Genomic DNA, 19064 nt, shown 5'->3' on the forward strand with positions numbered 1-19064 from the left:
TAATCAATATTAGTGTTCACGTGTATACACAGAGCGAATACGCGCTTCAACACAAAATGCCCTCATAATTAGCGATATTTATGCACCTATATGATTTAATTTTAGTATTTAAATATATAAACATTTGTATAAATATACATACCAATAAGATTTTACCTTAAATAATTACTGATTATTGCGTAAATAAGTATATTAAAATATTTTTATATACACGATAAGATCTTAGAACGCCGCTTTCTTTAAATGGAAGAAATCACGACAATCTCTTTTAATAGCTGATAAATAATCAAATGATAATTATTATAATGACGCTTTAGATACGACAGTTTAGTCATTCGTGGACTTCAATATTAGCTTGAACATAAGTGCTGTTGCAAATTAATATAAAAAAGTTATAATATATCTAAGTGATAATTTATTATGTGTTTATTGTGAAATTTAAGGTAAGTTCTGTGAATTTTTATTTTTGTATAAAGTATATATGAGACTATGACTTTTTTCACTAAAGGTTCTGGACTTTGTAAAAATATTTATAGAGAGGATTGATTGGTTAGCGCATGTCAAAAGTCATATTTTAGAGTTTTCTTAAACTCCTTTTTTATATTGAAGAATTTTTAATTTATTATTTTCCCTTATAACTTCTTATATTAAAATATAGTGTTGAGATTTAAAGAAATATTAAAAATGAATTGGGTCTGTTAAATAAATATACTTAAAACCTATAATAGTCATTCACACTTCGCTTATGTAGAATATATTACATAATATTTGAAGTTGCCAAGTTCCGTAAAAGGCGATAATTAGGGTAACTCCAGGGTAAAATAGCAACATCTACTAACACTTTCCTTTTGCGTGCACTAGTCTTCTCCGCGTTGATTTGATGGCATTGGTATAGAGCCAAATGCTATTTTTAAAACTCCATGCGCTTGGTATTAGCAAAATGTTTGTGTACCGGGATATTAATAGGTACAACGAGACCTCCTCTGTTTGTGACAGAAAAGGATCTGGCCGTCCACGTAGTGTTCGTACGAAAAGCAGCAAGGCAAAGAAGACGAAGAAATCCTGTCCGAAAGCAAAAGATTTTATCTCGGGAGATGAAGAAAGCACCTAGCACCATGTTAAAGATGACTTAGGACGTACTGGTCCTTTCTTAACTGATAATTTAAAAAATAATAGGGCGGAAAATGTAAACAACGCTAAGGCAGGTCACAGAAAATATTTGTTTACGGATGAGAATTTTTTACAATCGAAAACAAAATGACCGTATTTATGCTCAAAGCTCTAAGAAAGCTTCCCAATTAGTCGACAGAGTGCAATGTGGGGACTATCCTACTTCAGTGATGGTTCGTTGCAGTGTAAGCTATGAAGGGGTGACCGAGCCATACTTTGAAAGAGGTATCAAAACATCGGCACAATTGTATCAAGATACAATTCTTGAGAAGGTAGTGTAGCCCCTTAACAATACCATGTTGAATAACCAAGATTGGACCTTCCAGCAAGACTCGGCGCCGGGTCCTAAAACTCGGCCTATTCACTCTTGGTTGAAAACGAACGTTTCGGACTTCATCAGATCTGAAGACTGGCCGTCTTCTATTCCCGACCTTAATCCACTAGATTATGATTTATGGTCAGTTTTAGAGACTACGGCTTGCTCTAAACGCCATGGTTATTTGGAGTCCCCAACATAATCCGTACGATTGGCAGTGAAGAATTTTCCCATGGACAGATTGCGTGCTACTATTGATATCTGGCCTCAATGTTTAAATGACTCTTGCAGCCAATGGATACCGCTTCGAATAATCTTTTTATATTTTAATTTGTTTTATATTTATGTATTAAACTAATACACTGTAAAAGTAATAGATGTTATGTGCAATATAAGTTTTTTTTACTTTGTTTCAGTATTTATGGCTAGACTAGGTATATACTCGTAAAGGCATTATAAATAGGTATAATATGAATATATCAAACGATACTAACTAACAATAATATTTACAAAATAGAATAAATATGAACTTCAGTTTCCTTTGTGTTGTACCATTGTTATTAAACAGATCCGTGTTATGGGTACTATCTTGAAATTAATTATGTTCTGATAAAACAAGTATGTAGTGATAAGTTAGTTCTGGTTATCGACTTAATGCACAAATCACAGGAACTTATGAACACATGAAAAAATATTTATTTCGTTATGCGCGAAAATGATAAAGTCATTTTTCTTTATAAATCTTTGCAGACAAATAGGTGATGGCGGCCAGAAAGTCAGAATACAAGGGTATCCCAGATGACAGCGACATTTCAGACTCGGAGTTTCACCATCTTTATGATGACAATGACGAATTAGAGTACGTTTAATGTTTAAAATTTTATTCTTAGTTGCGTTTGGACTACAAATAATATCTACTTATAGATAGATATAAAATGATTTACATATACACATCTATAGTCGTTCTTTATGGAACTTAGCCTCAGACGTTGATACGATCTACTTCCAGGATTTTGTATCTACCCACATATTGTCATACTAAATACATTTTCAGGGAATCAAATTAATCGCGAACGTTAGGAAATAATTTTTTTATGAATGCAACAGGGGCGGAGAAAAGGGAGTCTAACTTAGTTTGGTTTTTCAGACAATGGCCTTGTTTTTAATGGTCTGTGGAAATAGTTTTAAGAAATTTACGTTCTGTGACTTTAATTGATACTCGATATATTACTACATTACTCTAATATCTTACTTTTAGTGAACGGACTACTCAAGAAACGAAAGGATGGAATCTATTCCGAGATGTTCCTGTCAAAAAGGAGTCTGGGTCTATGGCATCGACAGAATGGGTGGACTCCAGCGTGAAATTTCTGAAATTCATTGCATATATTACGGTATTTTCAGCAGTTTTAGGTTCAGCTGTTTTAGCCAAGGGAACAATGCTTTTTATGAGTTCACAATTAAAAAAAGGTCGTCAAATTCCACATTGTAATAGCGCACTAGGTAGGTATTTTCAATTATTGATTCTATTATTCTCTATGCCTCCGTAGGTCCACAAAGTCTTTTTTCTTTAAAGTTCCCAACAGATTTAATCCTTTCTCAACAATATACAGAGATAATAGAGGAAGGTTATATATGTGTAATAATCGTTATATACTATAAAGGAAGTCGCCCCCTTGCTTAAATATTATTAATCACCCTTCCCTTTTTTTACGCGAATTAATCGCGCGGGTAACTAGAAGCTTTGAAATTGTATTTATTCTTCTTAATTTCGTTTGAAAAGCAGAAATCCTTATAGAATAATATTCCAAAATTTTAATATACTTTAACAATATGACATAATACAAAAAAGCTATATAATTTTCAGCATTGGATAGACAGTTTATAACGGTTCTCACATTGAAGGAGCGGATAACATGGCTTTGGGCGATAGTAATTATATTTTCCATTCCGGAGTTAGGGATGTTTTTGAGATCATTGCGTATATGCTTCTTCAAGACCGCTAAGAAACCAAGCCCAGGAATATTCTTGACGGTAAACACATTAGAATCTAATTGCGTTTGAATTATTAGAAAAAAATACAGAAAGTAGTTGATTAATACCCGAAATACAAACAAAAGGGCAATCAAAATTTTCCAGGTTTGAATCACTCAGTCGCCATGTAAAGCAGGACGTTTGAGACATTGCAAGTCTGAGTATTTATTAATTTAGTAAAGATATTCGTATACAGAAACGATTTGCAAAACAGCTGATCGCAGGCCACATCTAGTTATAATTGAAACTTCTGATTTATCAATTTACCAGCGATTTAACGCTTAATTTATTTTTAGGCTTTTCTTATAGAAACATTACATACAATAGGCGTAGCAACGCTAATCCTCATCATATTACCAGAACTAGATGTGGTGAAAGGAGCGATGTTAATGAACGCCTTATGCGTAGTACCAGGAATCTTGAATATTTTTACCAGAGATACAACAAATTCTAAATATTACTTAATTCTTCTTCTGGATATTTTGTCGGTGTCTGCTCAAGTTACAGCGTTTGTTGTTTGGCCTTTGTTGGATGGTACTTCGGCATTGTGGACGATTCCTATGGCTACCACTTGCATATCATTAACCTGGTGGGAAAATTTTATCGGCCATATTGATAGACAATCTTCGGGTAAGCAATACAATAAAATGCTAAAATAAATTATATTAAGATATCCATATATCCGCATCCTTGCTAATCACTACTTGATTTCATCATAGATAATTTTCTAGATATAACTATGGATTTCTTTAAATTCCAGTATTCTTTTTATACCTCTGTGATATACGCGATGAACTTAAAAAGACCCGATACTACACGCATAGAGTGTTGTCTATTTGGAAAATCATAGTATTTATGATATGTATAATGGTATCTATGGAGTTGCAAGGTGATGATTCGACGAAATTCTTTTCATGGGCTGCTGAGGCTTTCGGACAGCGAGAGTACTACGTGCATGAGGTACTATTAATCTATGATTGTCGTAAAAAATGGTCGAAGGATTCATTAGGATCTCAATTGCATAAACATAATTATTGTAATTACATTATATATTAAACATATATACGCTTAATCAAAACTTTAAAAAGTGTGTAGTGTAGTTTATTCTGCAAGCAAAATATTGAGTATTGTCTCTTATTAGTATTTTCCCTTTTTAATTTCATTTATAGGTGTTCTGAACGTGTATCGTGTGAGTATGAATTGTTTAGTTTGAAGCTTTAATGTTAAATATTATTTTCAAATATTGTTTTGGCGCTTCCTCGGGCCAGTTGTGCTCTGTTTCTTTTGTAACTGTAAAACAATTTTATTTTCCACTTACCATCAAATATCTTTGAAAATATCTTTCAACCTCACAATCTGATTAAAAATGTTACAGATACAAGCGATACTACAAAATAACGTGGTTGACCTAGACCACACGATAATTGAGGGCAGCTTTAGGCTGCCTGCAAATGCGGTGTCATCATTATGGGTCGCAGTCATACAAATTGGGGCGGCGTATGTCTGTTTTGCCTGCTGCAAATTTGCCTGCAAAATCCTTATTCAACAGTTCAGTTTTACGTTCTCTCTGAGTCTGGTTGGACCAGTGCTGGTTAATATACTCATATATGTTTGTGGTATGCGGAATGCTAATCCGTGTGCGTATCATGGAACGATACCAGATTACTTGAGCTTTACTATTCCTCCAGGTATGTTTATAGAACGAGCTGTTCATTTCATGTATATGAATAAATATTTATTAGTTGTCTTCACTTATTTTTACCGTAAGTAATTTTAAAGAAAACTTAACAATATTCTATAAAAAAATAAATCAATGGCCTCAGATTTCTGTATCTGTTTCATGATCATTTGTTAATCGAATAGACCAAGTAGGTTATCAGCCTTCTGTGCCGTCGACTTTTTGGGTCTAAGGCAAGCCGTTTAACACCGCAATTTCTTTTACTCACTATTATCATTCAAATCGTATTTACTTTTTAAACGCCACAACTAAATCAAAACACAAACATTTCTTTATTTATTATTTTCAATTTATAAACTATTTTCAGTATACTTCTTACAACACTACATTGGTCGTGAAATGACTTGGATTTGGTTAGTATGGCTCGCATCTCAAGCTTGGATCACCATACATACATGGACGCCTCGTTGCGAGCGTCTTGCCGCTACCGACAAACTATTTGCGAAGCCCTGGTATTCCGGATTATTGATCGATCAGTCGATGCTCATGAATAGAACGAGGGATGATGATGCCGATATACCAGTAGAAGTAAGTATTATTCATCAAAAACAAATAAATAAAAGACCATCAAATGTAAGATGTTCCAAATAACGCTGTCTTGTTGTTTTAAATGAAAACCTTCTGTTTCGCATATCTTTAATGTATGGGTATTCGTCATAAAACTTAATATGAATTTGGCTATGGAATGACTTCAATAAAACCATTAAAACTTCTCAATTCGTTAAGAAAAATAAAGGCAATCATTACAATTTCGTTTATTATTGTCTTTATATTTCAATCAGCGTCAGTTCGATATCCGTATCAGATGTTCTGGGTTTGCAATTATTCACTGTGTGCATAATCTGTCTGTCAACCGTACTTAATTTTAATATAAAAAATGATATCAATTGCTTTTTTCTATGTACTTAAATAAGTCGTAATTTGTATTAAACATTTATCAGCAACTAACTGATCTTGAACCGTTAAGTAGATGACACTGACGATAAGTGAAGGCGATTGTGATAAGATTCACAATAGATAAAATATTGTAAAAATAATTTAATCAATACATTGTATTCTATAACTGATTCCGAAATATGAGAAAATGTGTATTCCTCCTCAAAAACATATTTTTTAAAATATTAATATTTAGTTTAAGCCCGCAATGTACTTTGGCGAACACGTACGCTTAAATGCGTTAATTGCTATCTAGTGTATACATTACATTGCTTACATAAAGGAAATACATGTTCATTTACTTAATTTCTATAAACTAGGGAAATCGGAAAACATTCTTATTCAGGATTATTTTATTTATTAATGTATAATAATGTTAGATAAATACTTATTTTTCAGGATATACTAGACATGAAAGATGACACCTCGGTTACAAGTTCTGTTGAACCTCGAGATGTTAAACCTTCAGATAACGTTACAAGGTAGATTCTATGATCTAATTCTAATTAAAGCATTAATTGAGCAGTGTTGGCCTAGTGGCTTCAGCATGCGACTCTCATCCCTGAGGACGTAGGTTCGATCCCCAACTGTGCACTAATGGATTTTCTTTCTATGTGCGCATTTAAAATTAGCTCGAACGGTGAAGGAAAACATCGTGAGGAAACCGGCTTGTCTTAGACCCAAAAAGTCGACGGCGTGCGTCAGGCACAGAAGGCTGATCACCTACTGGCATATTCGATTAACAAATGATCATGAAACAGATACAGAATCTGAGGCCCAGTCCTAAACAGGTTGTAGCGCCCTTAATTTTTTTAAAATTCTCATTAAAGCTGAATTCATTTAATCAATTTCCATAACAGAAAAAAATCTTAGTGCTTCGACGCATTTTTTCCTTCTGGTTCAAATATTTCAAAGTCAACTGGGAAACAAATAAATAAATCACACAACAACAAAATACAATGACTATATATGGGTACGGGGTATATAAAACAAAAGACGGACGAACGATAAGACGTAATGGCAGGACGTTTATGTCATGCCTGACAACGCGTATTGGATTTGACCAATCACTACGTAGAATATTTTCATCTTTCGTTCTAGAATCTAACCACCTTGGCAATTTGAAATTTATATAACGTCAACTGTACCTCTATTGAATAATGTAACAAATTTACGATTTGATGAGTTATGTTGACTGTTGTATCAAACGGCCATTATTGGATGAATTAGATATGTGACACCAGCGTAGATTTTAGATTTTTAACGGATTTCTGATTATTGATTAACGACACTGAATAGTTTATTTTTCTAGAGTGTACATATGCGCAACTATGTGGCACGAAACAAGGGAAGAGATGTTGGGCTTTCTTAAATCCATACTTCGATTGGACGAAGATCAAAGTGCACGTAGGGTTGCCCAAAAATATCTTGGTATTATCGATCCTGATTATTATGAGCTTGAAAGTAAGTTAGAGCCAGAATTATAGAAAAACAATATTATTTTATAATGATTCCATTTCTGGTGGAGACTATAAGGCAACAGGTTTGCAAAGTGTTGAAGCATCACACCTGTCGATATTATTTTCTAATACATGTAGACTATCCTTAATTTTATCGATATGGGGGAGGTTTATTTAAGGTTCACAGCCAGGATACGAATGTATGATCTCACGGCGGTTGAATATTGGAAGAATTTTTCTCAAAGTATGTTTTAATGACTAGTATAGAGATAGTGACTATTGAAGCTATTATACATTATTATTAACTTAAAAAAATCTAAATAACGTTAAGATCACATACATATGAATATTATTCTAATATATCTTTTTAATATATATGAACTTACATATAACGCATGTGAAACAGTTATAAACTTTTTCATATTACAGTTCAAATAAAACAGCGAACGACTTAAAGAAGGTCCTAGTAGTAAACTTACGGTACAGCGTAGGTTAAAAATATATTTTCTTTATTCCAGCCCACATTTACTTGGACGATGCATTCGAAGTGTCAGATCACAGTGCTGAAGATTCACAAGTAAATCGATTCGTGAAAACCCTAGTTGAAACAATAGATGAGTCGGCCTCAGAAGTGCATTTGACGAATATAAGGCTTCGGCCACCGAAGAAATTCCCGACACCGTACGGTGGAAGGTTAGTCTGGACACTGCCTGGGAAGAATAAAATGATTTGCCACTTGAAGGATAAATCGAAAATTAGGCATAAGAAGAGATGGTCTCAGGTACATAGCTTAGCTTCGAGAGTGATTTATACTCTATTAGAATTAATATATAAGGTAGGCTCAAATAGCGAACTAAGGCACATTGAAAATCGAAAAATATTATTTTAATTTTTTTATTGCGGGCTTAATAGTTTTACAATGAATATCAAGTAGTATAGATGGCGGAACAGATAAGTAGGTCTTACGTCAAATTTCATATCATTTTAACGTCAATAAAAGAATAAAGCTTTTACATTTATTGCCAGTTCTTAAATCAAGGGCGCAGAACGAATGCAAAAACTCTTTTCATTTGCGTATGAAATATCTACGTTCATTTATAGAGTCAACTTATGCTTGCGGTTCGCTTGTGCTGCTAATATTATCTTTGCATCCTTATCCTATCCTATCTAATTCGTAGTATAGACAAAGGCATATTCCGCATTGATTAGGCAATAGTTAATGCGTTCACCTTAACCTTATCGTTTATATTGCCATTGGCCTAGTGCGTTCTTAGCTTTATTATCTGATATCGTAGTAAATTGTCTCATACTGATAACGATTCTAATATTAAGTCTAAAAATAGTCTTAAACTATGAATTAAGGAAATGCGAAAATAAATCTGAATTAAGTTAATTATTTTATTTTATTGAATTAATAATCTCATTGGTAATACCAATGATGATTTAGTTTCTTGGGTGCTGGCTTTAATTTTAATAGAAGATCAGATAATTCCCCAAAAAAAGGCTCTTGTGAAGGTTTTTTTTGATTGGACAACTAAACGAGAAGAGATAGTCCGTAACATTCAATAGCGGTAGCAATTAATATATTGAGTGTTTGTACCATGCAATGCTAAGGTTCTGACAGCACTACAGATATGACACCGAAATTGGGTACAAAGACGCTGTATATAATTCCAAATTGCATATGAAAGTTAGAGAGTACTGGCGCATGTGTTTTGTTTAGTCAAGAGTTCTGCCCCATAATGTATTGTGAATTATAAGTAGCAGTATGAGTGATGACTTTAAATTTATAATTTTCAGGTTATGTACATGTACTATTTGCTGGGCCACCGTTTGATGGACCTACCACTCTCAGTGGACCGTAAGGAAGTGATAGCAGAAAACAGTTACCTGCTAGCGTTAGATGGTGACATTGATTTTAAACCTAGTGCGTTGACTTTGCTTATCGATTTGATGAAGAAAGATAAGAATTTAGGAGCTGCCTGTGGACGTATCCATCCTGTTGGATCCGGTAAGCATACTAAAAAGAAACTTAAGGCTTGGTTTATAAAGGTACTCAAACCGAAATCTTCTGAGAAGAGTTGTCAACATTTCACACACTCAAACTTTTTTTAACAAACACTCTTTCGACAATGCATGCATGCAACAGCTAATTAAAAAAATATGCAATTTGTAGCAAATATGAAGCTTTATATTTAACATACAACTTAAAACCACGCCGATATTTTAAAAAGGTTACAAAAAATATAAAATCATTTAATTGACAATTGGAAATGGAAAGAAAAGGAATTGGAAATTATCCAATAAAGAAATGCGTAGCCGAAAACTGAAACGACAATTAAAGCTTATTAACCAATTATCAAATCCCTTATTTACTAAGAAACACATTTCAATTCTACAAACCGCAAGCATACCATCGCAATTATCATGAATCACCTTCTACTTCGACAGTGACAGACATACAGACTATACTAAAATAAATAAAAAATATTTTCAGGTTTCATGGCTTGGTACCAAATATTTGAGTACGCGATTGGTCACTGGCTTCAAAAGGCCACTGAACATATGATTGGGTGTGTTCTCTGTAGTCCTGGCTGCTTTTCACTGTTCCGAGGAAAGGCTTTGATGGACGATAATATTATGAAGAAATACACTCTCACTGCTAGTGAAGCTCGACATTACGTTCAATACGATCAGGGTATGGTTATATCAACATTTTATAAGACATAAATCTTGTTAACCTTAGACAGGTAGATTTTAGCGTTTCGTTTGCTCAAGACGTTTTCCCTGGTGTAGATAAAAATATGCGTAAGGGGTAACCTGTTTTCTTTGGTTTTACACTTTCTCATAAAAGACAAATATCAATAGAATAATCCAGTTTTTAATTGAAATGCTTAACTTTAAAAACATGGAATTAACACCTGTAAATATTTTGCTGTAATTAGCATAAGACACAAATAATTACAGGTGAAGATCGATGGCTGTGTACCTTACTCCTTCAACGGGGCTACCGTGTGGAATATTCCGCGGCATCCGATGCGTACACTCACTGTCCTGAAAGATTCGACGAGTTCTTTAACCAACGGAGACGTTGGGTTCCATCTACTATGGCCAATATTTTGGATCTGTTGACCGATGCCAAACACACTGTTAAGGCCAATGACAACATATCAATGCTATATATTGCCTATCAGGTAAAAATTGTAACACGAAAAGTTTTTAATGAAATAGTATCCCTAAAAATAATAGCTATGCTAATGTTTATAAATTTTGGTACGATTTACTGAACTAAAATTTCTTGAAAAGTTTTTAGAAAATATTTTAGTTTATTATTCGCTCATCAACAAAATATAAAGAAATGCCAATTCAACGTGCTGGTCTGTATTTATCTGGAAATTTTTCGGTTTTCTTTTCATTTGCAAAGCTCAAAAATGTACAAAAAGATTGCGTGATTTCTCGCTGCATTTCTGCAGTTTTGGCTATATAGAAATCGCTTTATATTTTGACTTAAGAATTCGGCACAGTTTTAACACCTAATTTGATTACTTTGTCTGCAATTAATATTATATTTTAAATAACAAATAATTTTTTTATAACACTTTAATGATAACATTAATTATTTGACCCATATAATCTTGGATTAATCTAGATTTAAATCATACATTTAATCCTTTTTATCTTATCAGATTTATGTTTTTTGATTTGAAAATATTATTATAATTTAAAAAATACATTTATCAATATCTTAACAAATTACTTAATATGAAGTTCATCAACAAATTTAATATTTATAGCAGCAAAATATGATTTACATAGAAATTGGAGAAATAATAAATTGCTCAAAATCAATGAGTTTGTTTTTTAGAGATTCGTTCTCTTCAGTTTGATTGCGTCGTAATTATTTTCATCTTGACCGATATAATTTTTTTCTTAGTATTCGTCGCTGTTGTGAATGAGTTCCAAATAATAGACTCAGGGTTTCGCTGCGGTAAAAAAAATATTATCGGTTTGAAAGGCATAGTCATCTGTACACCTACTTGCTAAAAAAAATATCAGTAAATAAATTGTATCTAATTAGGCTTATTTTTCTCTATAAACGGTAAAAATAAAATAAGATAAAATAGTGATAATTTAAACCTAGATTAATTCAAAAAGTAAAATACAGATAATGAGAATATTATTTTTATTACAAGTACAATAGTTCCTATACAAATCACCTAAATATCGGTTCTCAGTGATTAAAAAAAATATTGTTACTTATTAGTAACCACTAACCAACCAATTTCTAAAGTAATAATGTAATGATGTTTCAGATAATGTTAATGGCCGGTACAGTTTTGGGTCCTGGAACCATATTTCTGATGATGATTGGAGCCATAAATGCCATCACTGGACTTAGTAATATAAATGCGTTGATTCTAAATGCAGTACCTGTTTTCGCGTTCATCATTATTTGTATGACCTGCGATTCTAAAGTACAAGTAAGTGATTATTTATTTTCATTAGACTATTAGTAAAAACCGCGTATCCAAACAAAAAAAATGTAGTCTGTGAAATGTTAAATAGATTTTATGCATTTGATTTAATGTCAGATAAAAGTAAATGACTCGTGGTAAATGTTGTAGTCTATAATATTAAATAAATATAACACCGTTGTAGTCTGATTCATTGTTACGGGGTCTTCGCACTTTCGTTTCTTTTTCTTTTTTACACAAAACTAATTGAAAGAAAACATTTTTTTACCGGATTTAAGCTATTTGTATTATAAACTAACTAACTAAGTTGTAAAGCACGCGAAACGTCGGAAAAAATTAAATGTAAAATTATGTAAATAATAATAATACAAATAGCTTAAATCCGGTAAAAAAATTGTTTTCTTTCAATGTGTAAAAGCTATGTTAACCAAAGACAATACTACAAAACTATTTTTTTTCCAGATTCAATTCGCAAACATAATAACATGTTTATACGCTATGGTAATGATGTTTGTGATAGTCGGGATAGCGTTACAAATAGTCGAGGATGGGTGGCTCGCACCCACCAGTATATTCTTTGTGGCAACATTCGGGCTGTTTTTCGTAACGGGTGCGTTACATCCACAAGAAATTTCCTGTTTACTGTACATCGGCATCTACTACATAACTATTCCAAGCATGTACATGTTGCTTATAATATACTCACTATGTAACCTTAATAACGTATCTTGGGGTACAAGAGAAGTTGCGGTTAAGAAGACTTTGAAGGCAAGTTTGTTATTGTTAATACATTATAGACACAAGATTTGTCTGACAGACAAACATTTCCAACCTTATTGAGACTAGTATGCGAGTCTCTGTAAACTTAAAATAACTTTGTGTGTCGTTGGAAATTGAACACAGAATCTCGTATACAATACGGAGACTACAGAAAATAGACTTATGATATTTTTCATTTAGGACTTGGAATTAGAGAAGAAGGCAAGCGAAGAGGCAAATAAGAAAATGGACACCCAGAGTAAAATGAGCTGGTTCGGTAAATCTGAAGAAACGAGTGGTTCTATAGAGTTTAGCATTTCTGGACTCTTCCGTTGCCTGTGTTGTACGAACCCCAAGGAATACCAGGAAGATTTGCATCTACTAAAGATCTCTAGCGCGCTGGAAAAGATTGAGAAAAGACTTGATAATTTGTAAGTTTTTTAACGAAATGGTTATTTTTTATTAGGTACATGATATTGAGTATGATGTTCTATTTAGCTTTCAAGCACGTGTAAAATTTCATATGTAAGTATAATTCGAGATACTTTTTAAAACTTATAGAAAAGTCCAGTTTATTTATAAATCAGTATTTTTTTATATATAATATACTATATCTGATATAGACATGTATTTTAACTTTTACGATTGATTTCTTAATTGAGGTAGATTATTCGAGAACACGTATAAGTTTTTCGTAAATACACAAAAAAATATTTTTTAACACATTATATTTATGTTCCCCACTGAAAGCATCTATATAGTTACAATTTACATTTCAATGAACCATATAAAAATATTTATAAGTTAATATGTATTTATGTATGTATTGCAGAGGCGCCCCACAAGAAATACCTGAGCCCCGAGCTCGTCGCCGTTCATCAATGGGTATACGTAATGACACACTATCAATGTTACCCGAATATGAAGACAGTGAAGACTCCGTTGAAATACCACGGGTATGTCAAATTCATTTATTACATTATTTTAATGTAAGTCATCAAGTGAACAGACTTGTAATCAATTTCAGTGAATTAATGTACAATTATTGTACAAGAATTCTATAGTTTTACCTTCGGCTTCGGCACTCTATCTATTGGTGTAAATTATAGAAATCTATTCACTAGTTTTTGAGTAAAAGCTGTTTATCAATATAAACAGTCCGCGTCCATACGCGGCAGACTTTTTCTTCCTCTTCAACGGCTCATATTCAAGTCAATTAATGTACAATCATCAAGAATTATATAGTTTTACCTTCGGCATTAATCGCTCTAATTATTGTTGTAAATTTTGAAATGTGTTTTCCGTCACATTTGTTTCAATTTTCATTTTCTATAAAAAAAAACAGCCATGTACAAGTCTATTTTGCATATTCTATAAACATGGTCGATATATCTTGTACTTTTTTTTTAGTAAATTCGCGTTTCATTGATGTTTTCGTTTAAGCGATAAATTATTACTTTAAATTTGATGCTTTCAAATTATCTTCAGTTAACGCTATTAGTATGTTGAAGGTTAAAAATACCGTAATGAATGATTTATTATAGGAGGAGCGAGATGATCTAATAAACCCATATTGGATAGAAGACCCGAATTTGCAAAAAGGAGAAGTTGATTTTCTAACGACGGCTGAAACCGAATTTTGGAAGGATTTAATTGACGCCTACTTAAGGCCTATTGATGAGAACAAAGCAGAACAGGTAATCTATTAATAAATTTGCAGAAAGAGGCCCATATTTTGCGACTGTAGCCCTAATCATGACTCGAACGATGTAGACTTCGGTTTGTGTCTTAAGCAATGTAGGATTCTAATGATGAAAGAAATCAAATTGATATCAACCTACTGGAGGTTTGAAGATTATTTAATGCAAACAAACAATCAAATGTTTGATTGATTAGTTTTGTATATATAGATGTTTTTATTTAGGACAGAATCAAAACTGAATTGAAGAACTTGCGTGACAACATGGTGTTTGCCTTTTTGATGCTGAACGCGCTGTTCGTTGTAGTAGTATTCATACTGCAACTCAATCAAAACGAATTGCATATCAAATGGCCTTTTGGACAGAAGATAAAGATTGAATATAATAAGGATAATAATTTGGTAAGATTTTTCTATATCAGGAATTTTTTGACAACAAGCTCGATCTCGTGTATGCAAGATTTTGAGTCCTCAACAATAATAGTTATATTAGGTTATATTCATATGAAATTGGCGTTTTGTATGGGAGGAACAAAAAGTCGAATATCTTTAAATATAATATATTTAATTAATCAAAGTATGAACCATTGTTTTCTATGCACTTTTGCCATCTCATAGGTAGTTCATTGATCCCTATACTAAAAAAACCAGTCGGACGGGAATCAATAAAATCTGTGAAGGCGATTTGGACTGCCCCATCAGAGTTAATTTTTTTCCCTTGCAAGAAGTTTTCCAATCTGTTGGAGCAAGGTCCGGGAAGTACGGAGGATGTCTTAGACAATTGAAGCTCTTCTAATTTGGTAGCCGTCTGTTGTGCAGTGTGTGGTCTGGCGTTGTCGTGAAGTAGCAGTGGCGTGGAGCGATTGACCAGCCTAGGTTGTTTAGCCCCTAGCTTTTCCATCATGGTTTGCAATTGCTGGAAATAGACATCAGCCGTAATAGTCTGGCCAGATTTGAGAAAATAATAATGAACAATACCGGCACTAGTCCACCAAACGCTTACAAGTTAACGCTAAAAACTTTTTTGGTGTTAATTTTCGCTTGGGGCAGGATTTGGCTAGCTGGCCAGGATCCAACCATTGCGCTGAGCGCTTCCGATTATCGTAAAGAATCCATTTTTCATCACAGGTAATGATTCGGTTTAAAATACCTTTATTATTGTGCCGGTACATTAATGTAACGCAGCAGTCGACGCGCGTTTGCCGGTTTGCTTCAGTCAATTCGTGAGGTACCTTTCAAGCTTTTTAAACTTCCCAATTTGCTTCAAGTGAATTAAAACAGTTTTATCACTAACACCGCAGCCTGCAGCTAACTCGGACATGGTTTGCGATGGATACGCTTCCAAAATAGCCTTCAATACTTCATTATCAACTTGGGTCTCAGGCCGTCCACGGGGCTTGTTCTGCAGGTCGAAATTTCCAGAACGAAAACGTTGGAACCAAAAACGAACTGTGTTTTCTTTTGCAATATGACCGCCATACACATCATTCACCCTTCGAGTCGTTTCCGGCAATAGTGCTACGGCGGAACTCGTACTCGTAAATAATGCGATACTTTAAGTTTTCCATTTTGTAAAATGAGTGACGCAAACAGAAAAAAACAAATGAATAACGGTCATCGAAGCACAAATACATGAGTAAATAGCTGTACAAATTTGAATTTGGAATTCCTTACCAAAGAGGAGAACATCGTGATTAAAGTGGCCAGTACGAAATACGCCAATTTCATATGTAAGGACCTAATATTTCAGAACGGTTATTATGTTAGTTAATTTAACTTTAAATTATTATGCATTGTAATACGCTTTACAAAATTCCCTTACAATTCAAACTTCTAATGAATAGTACTCGCTAATAGTGGCGGCTTTACGCTGACGAGTCTAGAAGGAAATAGCGCCTTATATTATTTAGATAGCATAAAGCAATGCGTTGATTAATGTTACATTTTATGCCATAAGACCAAAAACTGGAACTGATGTACATTATAAACAAGAAACAACTCATCACTTCAATATTATTTTTTAATATTATGAACATTCATTTATAAACATTAACATTAATCTTGTGAATTCGGTATAAGACTCGTCACGTACGAGTAAAATTTGCAGATGTAATTTTTGTAGGAAAAGAGCTCAAAATTAATGCACATGTTGGCCGAATATTTTTTTATCTAAGTACGCGTATTTTAGGTGCAAATCGACCGCGAATTCCTTATGTTAGAGCCTATTGGATCCGTTTTCATTATTTTCTTCGGTCTGGTGATGGTAATTCAATTTATTGGCATGTTGTTCCATCGCATGGGGACTCTTACTCATTTGCTGTCTACGGCGCAACTAAACTGGTACTTCACCAAAAAGGTATTATAAATTTTTTACTAATACTATAGTTTAAAAAAGTCATAATGGTGTGTATGAAATAGCTTAGTTCTCGGTCTTCGATCAGCCGTATAAAGCAAAACATGTTTATACAATATATTGAAATTAAATTTTCTGGAACTTAACTTCATGTCATTGACAATTAACATATCGAGATAAAAAGATACTGAAATGTTGCGGTTATCATTAGTTTATAGCCACAAGATTTCTGTAATTGGTAATGCTCGGTGGAATCTTTAATTTCTTTTGTAATTAAAAAAAAACGGTCAATATTTGAACAAAAGTTATTTATTCTTTTATGATTTCGTCTAATCTGTTAATTTATCACCCGTCTAAAAATTTCTTTTATTGCCAAGACTTCTATGGTTCTAAAACAAAACACAAAACTTTACTATCAATTCTACTACTATACGAAATATTGTATATTAAAAATATAATTTTAGCCCCACGAAATGACGGGCGATGCCCTTTTCGAGAAACGTGCTGTCGAAATAGCCAAGGACCTGCAAAAATTAAACGTCGATGATTTAGAAAAACGAGGTGTGGATGTGTCCACTGTATCCCGAAGAAAGACTTTACACAACCTCGAAAAAGCCAGGGATAATAAACACAGCGTTGTCAATTTGGATGCCAATTTTAAACGTCGCCTTACTATACTTCAAAACAGTGACAACAGTAAGATATAAAATATATTGTCTATTATTTTTATAGCCAATGGTCACTCTCAATGCTTAAGGCACGAGAGGCCGTTGCCTTTTACGAATTGGTACTCTTTTCTTGAAGGACGTTTAGTCGAATTTGTTCGGAACAACTCAATTGTTTAAAACAAATGTAAATTATCAGTTAGCAGGCTCATTGTAAATAATATTGATTCAATAAAATTTATTACAATAAATATTAGTTACCTGTCCCGATTTCGCACGGCTGGACGTTTTAGGTTAAAAAAAAGCAATGTTATTTATGGATAAGTAATATTTTATTAATTCGTTAAAATTGACGAATCTTTGCTAATAATAATATTAAAAGATAAACATTTCATATAGCAAAATATATTAACAGATACTCTGACTCGACTTCCATCCCTGGGCGGTGATGTGGCGACACGCCGAGCAACTTTACGCGCGCTCATGACACGGCGAGACTCGGTACTCGCTGACCGACGGCGGTCTCAACTCCAGCGGGATTCTACTTCTGGATACCTTTATGATGAACCGCTTGTTGATGTAAGTGTAATAATTTATTACTTTTGTTCGTAACAATAATATTCAGAATACTTAAACAGTGAAATTTTTAAAAATGAAACAAATAACCAACAAAGTAAAGTCAACTTATAATTATTTAGACGATTTCAATTTTAATTGTTATTATGCAACTCTCAAACTTGACGCCGTAGGTTCGAACCTAAGGCTGACCATATTTGTCACGTGACCATTGGTAGACGTGTGTCACGCCTGTGAACAGTGATTTTGTCTCTAGCTCTGGGCTAAGCAACGACTGCTTTTCTGTGCATTTAATACTGGCTTGCACTGTAAAGCAAAATATCGTATATTAGCATGCTGTATCATGTCGGCGAAACGATCATATACACCTAATGGTGGAAGGATTCGGCGGCTAATCAGTAACTTGCTTATGAATAAAGTATAATAGTAATAACAAAGCGAAAGGTGTCAATAGTACTCTGCGTGGACGTTCCGATATTTCGTTACCAATAAGCATCGAATTCTAAACATCCTTGAGGGTTTTTAAAATTGAATAAAAAAATAATCTCGCGTTGACATCACGTCATTATCAGCACTTTATTATGGAAATTAATTCCAGATACTTATTAAGTAAATTAATTCGATGTCGGTATTTCACAAAGTATGTACGTGTATTAACATAAATATTTGTTTTGTCTAGCTCGGATCAGTCGGTAGGACGTCTTACATGAACAAAGGCTATGAACCCGCGATGGACAGCGACGAGGAACACTCTCCGCCACCACGACGTAGTACTGTTCGGTTTAGGGACCGAGAAAGTTACATGTGATTTTATAATTATGTTTTTAATAAATATTTTGGCTTAGCATTGTTTTCTTTTGAATGAAATGTTCTACTTACTGAC

The 19064-nt window shown here is 33.4% G+C and overlaps 1 protein-coding gene across 1 annotated transcript; it reads left to right on the top strand.

Annotated features, from left to right (window-relative positions):
* Window positions 1-329: 329 nt before the first annotated feature.
* On the top strand, window positions 330-19022 carry LOC123711644 (chitin synthase chs-2-like). The gene is made up of 24 exons (XM_045664298.1): window positions 330-443; window positions 2237-2345; window positions 2745-2989; window positions 3354-3520; window positions 3817-4150; window positions 4281-4480; window positions 4896-5208; window positions 5566-5786; window positions 6594-6676; window positions 7507-7658; window positions 8173-8435; window positions 9455-9665; window positions 10152-10352; window positions 10622-10848; window positions 11968-12135; window positions 12592-12897; window positions 13090-13319; window positions 13721-13844; window positions 14433-14585; window positions 14813-14989; window positions 16776-16943; window positions 17405-17636; window positions 18021-18184; window positions 18861-19022. Exons 2-24 carry the CDS (start codon window positions 2248-2250, stop codon window positions 18987-18989), a joined length of 4566 nt encoding a protein of 1521 aa, XP_045520254.1. The 5' UTR covers window positions 330-443; window positions 2237-2247; the 3' UTR covers window positions 18990-19022.
* Window positions 19023-19064: the final 42 nt, after the last annotated feature.

This window comes from Pieris brassicae, chromosome 7 (assembly GCF_905147105.1).
Source record: "Pieris brassicae chromosome 7, ilPieBrab1.1, whole genome shotgun sequence".
In the NCBI taxonomy this organism is placed as follows: domain Eukaryota; kingdom Metazoa; phylum Arthropoda; class Insecta; order Lepidoptera; family Pieridae; genus Pieris; species Pieris brassicae.